The sequence below is a fragment of the Cydia amplana genome, chromosome 13 (assembly GCF_948474715.1).
Source record: "Cydia amplana chromosome 13, ilCydAmpl1.1, whole genome shotgun sequence".
Lineage (NCBI taxonomy): Eukaryota > Metazoa > Arthropoda > Insecta > Lepidoptera > Tortricidae > Cydia > Cydia amplana.
Window position 1 is genome coordinate 1,717,746 of NC_086081.1, and position 10,802 is coordinate 1,728,547.

The 10,802-nt window shown below is 36.5% G+C and overlaps 1 protein-coding gene across 1 annotated transcript in view; it reads right to left on the reverse strand.

Moving 5' to 3' along the window:
• LOC134653336 (UDP-glucosyltransferase 2) overlaps positions 1–10,517 on the reverse strand; it is a 52,765-nt gene extending 42,248 nt beyond the window's left edge. The window contains exon 1 of the mRNA XM_063508670.1: positions 10,379–10,517. Within this exon, the coding sequence (XP_063364740.1) occupies positions 10,379–10,381 (3 nt within the window). The 5' untranslated portion in view covers positions 10,382–10,517. The remainder of the gene's footprint in view (positions 1–10,378) is intronic.
• Positions 10,518–10,802: the final 285 nt, after the last annotated feature.

A 10,802-nucleotide genomic window follows, 5' to 3' on the forward strand; every position in this document is an offset into this window, starting at 1 on the left:
ATGTTCAATCTTTATTTAACATTACACATTTATTGCCTTTATGCCTATATACTCATATTTACTAAATAAACCATCTATTTTTTCATGTCTATGAATCATGTTATTATAATAAACGCAAAAGTAACTATCTGTCTGCCTCTCCGTTTCCTCGTCACGCTTTTCATGGTTAAACTACTGAACTGAACAGATTATAATAGAAAGAATATCACTACATAGTATAACAAAGTCGCTTCCCGCTGTCTGTCCCTATGTATGCTTAGATCTTTAAAACCACGCAACGGATTCATAAATTTTAACACTTATTTAAGTTATTTACGACCCGATCGGACTTTAAGATAGGTACGTCAATTAGGTAATAGATCTAGAAACGATCAATGAAACGATATGGATTAGATGTGTCAGTGTCAAAAGTGATGTTTTTGTTTGAAGAAACGTTCACGTTTAAAGTTCGAATGGGGCAGATCATTTTAAAATTGTCCGTATAACCATGCTTATTTGACGAGCGACTGTGCCAGCATAATAGTCCACCAGACAGACAAACACTTCCTTATACTCATAATTGCTCGTTATAACCTATTATTTCTGCTTTTTAAGAACCACAATAGGTGCTTATAATTGATATCAAACCAACTGCATACTAATTCGTTGTACTATTCATTCCTGTGTGTTAAAAGGTAAGAAGCGACTTATTTCTGTAAGCATGTTCATACGCAGAACAACAGGAATGATATGGAAGGAATGGTTAGTCAGGAAAATGTAGTCACAACAATATATGTCACCAACCGCCATCAAATATAGGTAACTGATATCGGCTATGATCCTCAAAACTATCAGCTCAAAAGCGCCCTTATACCTTGACAATTAAGTTGTGTACAAAACTCGTAGACGAAACTTCATTTTATACATAAACATTTTCCAGCAGAATTCATTGTTATTTAATACTTATTAGTATAAGATAAGTTATTACTTATTACAAATATTCAAACTTCTAAAAATTTGCTAATAAAAAATTTAGTAATCGTATTGAGATCTAAAATGCGCTACACTTTTTCAAAAACTCTGGTTTCTGAACCTACTGCACCTTAAAGCTTCACTAGTAAAAAAATGCTTTTTTTTATTAAAAAAAAAGCCTTGGAGATGTTATCATTTAATTATACAGTAAATCAGAACATAACCTTAAATGGATTAAATAAGTAGGTACAAGGTAGAAATATAATTTATTCAAGTATAATCACAGACGGAAATATAATTTTAACTATAAATGTTCAATCTTTATTTAACATTACACATTTATTGCCTTTATGCCTATATACTCATATTTACTAAATAAACCATCTATTTTTTCATGTCTATGAATCATGTTATTATAATAAACGCAAAAGTAACTATCTGTCTGCCTCTCCGTTTCCTCGTCACGCTTTTCATGGTTAAACTACTGAACTGAACAGATTATAATAGAAAGAATATCACTACATAGTATAACAAAGTCGCTTCCCGCTGTCTGTCCCTATGTATGCTTAGATCTTTAAAACCACGCAACGGATTCATAAATTTTAACACTTATTTAAGTTATTTACGACCCGATCGGACTTTAAGATAGGTACGTCAATTAGGTAATAGATCTAGAAACGATCAATGAAACGATATGGATTAGATGTGTCAGTGTCAAAAGTGATGTTTTTGTTTGAAGAAACGTTCACGTTTAAAGTTCGAATGGGGCAGATCATTTTAAAATTGTCCGTATAACCATGCTTATTTGACGAGCGACTGTGCCAGCATAATAGTCCACCAGACAGACAAACACTTCCTTATACTCATAATTGCTCGTTATAACCTATTATTTCTGCTTTTTAAGAACCACAATAGGTGCTTATAATTGATATCAAACCAACTGCATACTAATTCGTTGTACTATTCATTCCTGTGTGTTAAAAGGTAAGAAGCGACTTATTTCTGTAAGCATGTTCATACGCAGAACAACAGGAATGATATGGAAGGAATGGTTAGTCAGGAAAATGTAGTCACAACAATATATGTCACCAACCGCCATCAAATATAGGTAACTGATATCGGCTATGATCCTCAAAACTATCAGCTCAAAAGCGCCCTTATACCTTGACAATTAAGTTGTGTACAAAACTCGTAGACGAAACTTCATTTTATACATAAACATTTTCCAGCAGAATTCATTGTTATTTAATACTTATTAGTATAAGATAAGTTATTACTTATTACAAATATTCAAACTTCTAAAAATTGCTGTGAGAAATTTGTAAACCGATATCGAAATAGCGTAAAGGATTATTTCTTTTGATAGTTTTGACTCCAGAAAAAAGGGCGAGTGCACAGAATACCTGCTTTAAATTGTTACATTATGCGCTGTTAAAACTCGCTCGGGTTAAATTAAAATGCACTTTTATTTTATGGCTAACTCGCTAACTTGCCGGGAAAATTGCTACTTGCCGTGTCAAGTTTTGCAGTTCATGACTAGCTTTGCATAATTATCTTTCAGTGGTCGACCGCCTTATACAACCTCTATGAAGTTTTGTATGGAGCCCAATTCCAGCTTATATTTTGATGTCGAAATAATGTCATTTTATCATCAAACGCGCGTGGTTGAACAAGTACGTTTACAATTTACATTAGCGAAATCAAAAGGCCAATTTAAACTTACATTTTGACGTCAAACAACATTTAATCATGAAATTTTGTTGCCATTCGCCCAGCGACATGACATCATTTAGATCTATATTATTTAGATGTCAAAATGTATGTTCCAATTCGCTTCCAAGAATGCACAGCGGAAAAATTAATTTACATCATTTAGGTACAATTTCAGGTACTTAATATATATATCAAAATGAAATCTCGAATTTGTCCGCGTCACGGTTTCGTCCGCGTGAAATTTCAGTTTTAGGTTTCCTCTGCCTACTCTTGGGAGAGGATTTCGAAAAATAGAGTAGGTAGCTTATGTGCATTATTTAGTCTTTGTACAAGGTAGACTAAACATCAGTCACGGCTTTGTATTACCCCCATCTTGGGGGTGGTTCACCTCTAGAGGCTGAGCTTAAAAAAATGACGTTTTAACCAAAAAGTACATTGTCGGTTGTCGATAAGATCACAGACTTGTCATTTTCGCGCTCGCGCTTGACAGACAGCTGAAGTGTGCGAAAGGGAAGCCATCACGTATATGAACATCCCATGAGTGCGAAAGAGTCAGACTACCAATGAGAAAACGTGACCACTTTTGAGTTTGATGACGGCCGCAGACGGCCAAGAGCGTATCACCGTAATTTTCAAATTGAAAAATATACACAAATTCGGAAGAAAACTATTTGATAAAGTAATACAATGAAGATAGTGTCTTGTAGTGTACCGGATTTCAGTTTCACGGGGCCAAATAAACCTAGCACATACTAATTTCAGAGGAATAATGATATTCCGAGCGAAATTTTCTTAACGATATTTTGTCAAATTAACAGCATAAAAAGTGTAAGAAGCCGGTTTATACAGTTGATTATAAGTTTTTCTTCCTTTGTGTGCTAATATTTTATCATATTACTCAATAATTTAAAATATTTTGTGTAAAAACATAAACTGTTACTTTACGCTAGGGCTTGACAAAATGTTCAGATGACAGTATCGATAACTTGTCGGTATATTAATAGCTATATATGTTATCATTTCTTCACAAGATATAATTAAGATATTAACCTTTATAACCGACTTCAAATAATAACGATTATTATAAGTACCATTTTGAAGAAGCAGATGTTTAGCAGTAAATTTAAACTTCACTTTCCAACACAGTAAGAGTTAGACTAAGATAAGGCTGTAACGATTTTGATAGCACACGCAGTGCAGGTGTTATTTTATACATCATAAAGTCGTAGAATTTTAACGTTTAAAATACATAACACATTTGAAAAAGTAGTCGATATAGCAATCAAACACCGACAGATTATTAATATGTTGTAACATGACGTCACTATTTTTGATCTCACATAGACAATTTACGCACACACTTGCATATCATTTTTGGTCGCACTTTTGAAGATTGACAGTTGTTCTTGTCTATTCTAATTCTATGGATAAGATCGATTTTAAAATGAAGCTCTATGGAAATAGCGCCTTATTGACCCTTTTGGTTAAGACTGGCACCGTTTAATTGCTGGGTAGTTAAATAAATTTCGATTTTATACTCGCGGTAAGTACTCTGAGTCTGGATTAACTATTTTCAAACGCGAAGGTTCGTTAGCACTGCATAATTCAAGGGTCTGCTTCCTTTAGAGGATAATGGCTTCCTTGCCATTGGGACAACCATTAGTGTAACCATAATAAATATAAATATGCTGCGTATTTCTTTAGCTACTAAGGCGCGAAGGGTTATCGTCTTATAGAAAAATTTAATTTCGCGCCTTTTTCTACTGAAAAAGTTGTTTGACAGCGCTAGTCTGCCTGATTCTATCTTTAAGATATAGTGTGTCAAAGGTCTGTCTTATTTCAAATATAGACAGAGAGAGTCATACTATCTTTGTCTTACACTAGTACTAGCACCCAAAAGAAAAGGATGAATATAGTTTTTTTTGTTCCTATTTACTGACAAATTGGTTTGACCATCTATACCTACGTCAAAATGTGCATGCTTATTAATCTGTCTCGGCTACTCATTTAAATATTGTTTTTAGTCATGACTCATGACATTTTAAACAAAACTAGGTACTTTATAAGCTTCCGTAAAGCTGTTGCAACATCTATTTACATTTACATTTGATGGAATATAATTTACACTGCCTTTGTTGTGTAACATATTATTGCAGGTGACTGTATATTCGAATCTCTTATCCGTTGTTTTTAATCCCGTGGTCTATTGTAGGTACTCAATGATAGTACCTAACGTCTAGAGGGTAAGAGAGATATGTAGTATTAAATAGTATTAATTTTAATAGAACAGGTACAACACGGTTATAACGACGATAATTTCGTTACTTAATTTCCTTAGGGACACTTTTATCACAGTTTCTAATTGGAACAGATATTAGCACTTTTTCTCCATTAAAAATGAAACAAATTTTTAAATTCCGTGGAATAAAATAAATAATGTAGGTATCAACATTTTATAGTTTCTCAGAAAATATCAAAAAATTAAATCTATACACTTGATAAAACAAAGTCCCCGGCCGCGTCTGTCTGTCTGTATGTTCATGATAATCTCAAAAACTACTGAACAGATTTTCACCTTTCAATTGGGTGATTCCTGAGGAAGGTTTAGGTGTATCATTATCATTTGTCGAGATTATGTGTAACCCGTGCGAAACCGGGGCGGGTCGCTAGTAAAACATAAATATCAAATATGACTAAAATTAAAGAACTAATTCATTGCACATAGTTTGAACAAGTGCTCCGTGATAATAATATGGAAACTTTATCGGAATCAACTTATTTTCCATTGACCATCAAAAAGTCAGTCACGTTTAGTAAATTATTAATGGTTCCCAAACAATTAAAACATGAATTAGAGGTTGTCATTTAAACGTCAGAAAACAAGGAAAAACCCTACAATTAAAAACATGAAAACTTATTACTTATAGCTGGTCAAGCAAATCTTGTCAGTAAAAAAAGCCGCGAAATTCAAATTTTCTATGGGACGATATCCCATCGCGCCTAAATTTTTCAAATTTGCCGCCTTTTTCTACTGACAAGATCTACTTGACCAAGTATAGTCTTTATTTTATTTATTTTTTATTTTATTTATTTGGGGCATCAACAGCAATACAAAAAGTACATGATACATAGCACAATTAACAGAAAACAAAGCCAGTAACAGATGTCCACAATAATACAGCTAACATGCAATAACAAGTGGCAATAATATAAACATCTTTAGGAAAAATGAAGGGAGAGAAAAAAAAAAATATACAAAGAAGGTGTGGGCTTGCGTAACGTGTGTGTGTGTGTGTGTGTGTGTGTTTACTTTGTGTGATTGTGTTTGTGTATGTGTGTATGTGTCTGTGATAGTGTGTATGATGTGAGACGAATGAGGTGTATGATTTACTTACCTAGTTATATTTATTCAAGTTGTCGCTCTTTTTGATTTCAGTAACAGTGATCGAACACGATTTTTTAAGGTTGATTTTGTGCAGTCGAACAAGTCGATGCTACTAAATTGTTTATTATATAGTTTAAGGATACGATTGATAGACGAATTTTGAGCATAATTGGTATGAGTTCTGGGTAGACTAAACAGGCAACGCTCTGCATTCCGCGTTCTGATTGACGGCACTGATAATTTGATCTCCGATAGCAAAGGAGAACTGTCAATGCGCCCCGAGAGTATATCGTACAATACAGAAATGTCTAATAAAACTCTTCTGTCCTGGAGACTTAGTAAGCGGTGACGAATACATCTGGACTCGTAATCGGAATCCCATTGTCTGATACGGAAGCCCAGGTGGCGCAAGAAGGAGCGCTGAATTTTTTCTATTTTTTCTTTATGGATAATATACTGGGGAGACCAAACGCAGCTAGCGTATTCAAGGACGCTACGGACATAGGCATAGTATACTACTTTGATGCATCCGACATCTTCAAAGTCACCACAGACGCGTAACACGAAACCCAGATTTTTATAAGCACGGTTCACAATATCGTCGATATGTTGAACATATGTTAATTTAGAATCAAGGGTCACCCCAAGGTCCCTCACTGAGTATACACGCTCAATAGCTTCACCTCCGATGCTATACTGAAATTTAATTGGACACGGACTACGGGTGAAGGAGATCTGGGCGCATTTTGTAATGTTAACAGTTATACGATTGTTAATGTAATACTGAGATAAACGGTCCAGATCCCCCTGCAGCTGTTGACAGTCACTCAAACTACTAACATCCGCGAAGATTTTTTTGTCATCAGCATACATAAGAAACTTCGAAGATCCAAATACAGAGTAAATATCAAAGAGATATGCGTTGTAAAGCAACGGACCGAGGTGCGACCCCTGGGGGACACCAGAAGGGACATTCACAAAGTTTGACCTGCATCCACCGAGTACAACCGCTTGCCGCCTGTTCGACACGTATGACGTAACCCATCTGAAGACATCACCACGGAGACCCAGCCAGTGTAGCTTGCGAAGCAGGATGACGTGATCCACTCTGTCAAATGCTTTTTCGAAATCTGTGTAGATCACGTCAACCTGCTTTCTTTTATCCATATTTTTAATCACGAAGTTTGTAAAATCTATCAAATTCGATATCGTAGAGCGATTCCTGAGAAACCCATGTTGCTGAGGGGGAATACCTTTGTTAACTACATCGTAAATATTATTTAATATAATTTTCTCAAACGTTTTAGCGAATTGATTTAAAATTGATATAGGGCGATAATTTATTATTTTAGATTTGGGTCCTTTCTTGTGAATAGGAACAATTAAAGCCTCTTTCCATTTTTCCGGAAATAAACCCTCAGATAAAGACTTTTTAAATAATATAGCAAGTGGATGACTCAGGCTCGATGCACATTGTTTAATAAAAAAGGGGGGGATCCCATCGCTGCCAGCACCGCCATTGGGATTTAATTTAGATAGTAAATTTTCTATTTCAACAGGCGAAATATTTACTGCCGAGACAATCTGCTCACTGTTACAATACGGTGGCGCAAGATGCGTGTCAGGATAAACCGTGAGAGGCAAGCTGAATACGGAGTGAAAAAAATTATTAAAACCTTCACAAATCTGAGCGTTATCATCTAAAGTTTGACCTTGGTATTCAAAGGATTTAGGATATGCAGAACCGCCCCGTCGAGCTTTTATAAAAGACCAGAGCTGCTTCGGATTACTTTTTATCCCATTTTGGACAGAGAGGAGATAACGCTTCCAGCACAATTCTTGCAGCTGTTTTTGACGTTTGCGTAATATTGCAAAACTATCGTAATCAAGAGGATTGCTATATTTTTTCCATTTAGTGTGCATGTTATTCTTTTCCTTTATAACCTTTATTAAGCAGGCGCTGTACCAAACGGGATACTTACGTTTATTAGGGCGGGAATCAAGCGGTACATGCTTAGCAATTACCTCATTAAGCGCATTATAAAACTTGGACAGCCCATGATCCATTGAATCTGAAGAAAGGTAAGCGTGCCAGTCAATGTCATTAAGGCTATTATTGATGTGAGTATAATTACCTTTTCGAAATTTAAATTTTGGTACTGGAGTGTCTTTTAAAGGGCCGCAAAAAATGTCGCTTATAGTTATTTCAAGAGGAGGATGGTATTTATCTGCGGTGACTAGAGGAAAATCAGAAATTAAAACCTCTGACGAGAAATTGGCAAAGACTAGATCTAAAGTATTATTACTGCAGTTAAGTGTGAAATTATGTTGTTCTACGTTAGCAAAAAGCAGACTTTCAACCAATAAGGATGCGGCATTTTGGACTTCTACAGCTCCACGTCTCTCAAACACTGGCAGTGTATCGCTACTCCATTTAATATGAGGCAAATTAAAATCTCCTGCTACAAATAAATACGCGTTTGGTGATTCAGAGAACACCTTTTCGAGCATAGAATTTATGTTAGTAATACTATTTGCCAATGAGGGGCCCGGTGGCGCGTAGATTGAACACAAGTGTAGATCGCGGCAATACTGTAAAGATGGGTCATTAATGTGAGAACGCAACGATATAGCTGGAATAGTGACCCATAAACATTCTGTGCCAGTGCGCAACCACTCGGGACGAGCACGGGCACCCAAGGATCGAAGCACCAAAATCATTACGCCACCACCATCGGCTTTACCGCTCAACACTCTGTCCCGGTCCAATCTAAAAACATCGTATCGATGGTCACATAGTTCCGTGTCTAGAACGCCGTCACATAGCCAGGTCTCAGTAATAATAATTACGTCGTAGTTATGACATAACACATTTCGGTAAAACTGAAGCGTTTTGGTACGTAACCCACGTGTATTCTGATAAAATACCTTTAGGTTCTTTAGAGCTGACGTCGTAACGGCGTATTTGGAAAGTACTGATACGAAGTGTACAAATTATATTTAAATTGGTTGATAACTAGTGATGTTAACGACACGGTAAAGCGGAATACTCCGGTGACGACATGAAAGCGCGACTGCAGATAGACATTTAAAAGTGTAATCTGTGACTTTGTGTAGAGGTGTACCATGTGTATGTGTAATAGTGTGAGTGTTACGTTTACCCTTAACATGAAAAAGTAGCAATTATTTTTATTTCCCAGGCAAGCGAATGTTACAAATAAAAGTAAAATAGCAAGCGTCGGTAACAGTAAGTTTTTAAACAATTTTGCGAAAGTCCGAGGCCGAACGGATGTGAAGAAATGGAGCCTGGTCTGCCTTACGTACGTATATATTACAATTCTTGACCCAGACATATTTGTAATTTTTTGAAGAACAGTAATCTTTGCAGTCTTTAAATAATTTCTTATTGGCAGGAGTCAGATGGTCGTGAACGAAAATCTTATGCGATTCTCCGCTGAAGCCAATGTCCGCCGTTGTAACTCCACGAGATCTGCGTAAGCCGGATAGAATATTATCTTTGAGCGCGCGCTGCCTCAGCTTGACAATAATATTTTTTGGTCGGCCTTGTAGGGGGCGCGCGGGCTGAACCCTGTGCGCAAATTCGATATCCCCCGGCCCGAGAGTAACGCCGGCATGCTTTGCTATATTGATGGCGACAGTACTGGGAGAATCGTTTGTCCGCTCGGGCACTCCCGAGATTTCCAGATTACTCATGCGGAGCCACTGCTGGTGCGACCCAAACTCGTTCTCGAGCTGGGCGACACGCTCCTGTGCGACGGTAAGCTTGTCTTCTAAATCTTGGATTTTATTCGTCTTTTCCTCCAATAAAATTATTTTTTGGTCAAGTTCATTTTTTACGGCAGCTAATTGTGCAGATATCTCTGTTTTAATTATTTCCCTAAGTTGGACTTCCAAGTTTCGATGCGTTGTTGTAATTAAATCCGTAAGCCGTAATTCTAAGTCACCGAGGGAACTACAGGTGGCCAGCGGTGGCTCAGCTGATCCCGCGCGGGGGGGAGGGGTCGCGGTGCGCAGGCGGGGGCTGGCGGGGCGGGGGTCTTGTTGTTGTCTTGTTTCTTTTTTTTTAATTTAGCGATGAAATCGTAAGGAATTCTAAAAATTAATCATGAGAATGTATAGTCTGTCAAGCGCGATTTTTAAAATTAGCCACTTTTTCTACTAACGGAAATTACTTGACAGACAATAATTCTAAATACGGCCTACACTGAACTTACCAAGTTTATTAACTAATAAATGCATTTTCCATATTAAAATCTGCAAACAAATAGCAAGAAGTCATAGTATTAGAATATAAAGTAATAAACATACCATTTTGTATTTTTCTGTCCGGCAAAAAAAGTAGAATCCACACACAGCACTTCACAAAGCACAATCGATATTTTCACAACACTGTCTTCGAATCAAATGAGCACTTCTACAGCTTCTTGCTTCTGATCTGAAAAAAAAAATAGCGATTTAGTGAAAGTGAATGGCTGTTAGGTGATGGATCTTAGTCCGTTGCAATGGGGACGGCAACTGTCAAAATTATATCCCAACAAAAATAAACAAGCTTAATTTTTATAATTTATTTTATATAGTCTGTCAAGCCATTTCCGTCAATAGAAAAAGCGGCAGCTTTAAAAATTTTGGGCGCGAAGGGTTTTCGTCCCATAGAAAATTTGAATCCCGCGCCTTTTTCTACTGACAAAAAGTTGCTTGACAGTCATATTTATTACAAAATAACTAATAAAAT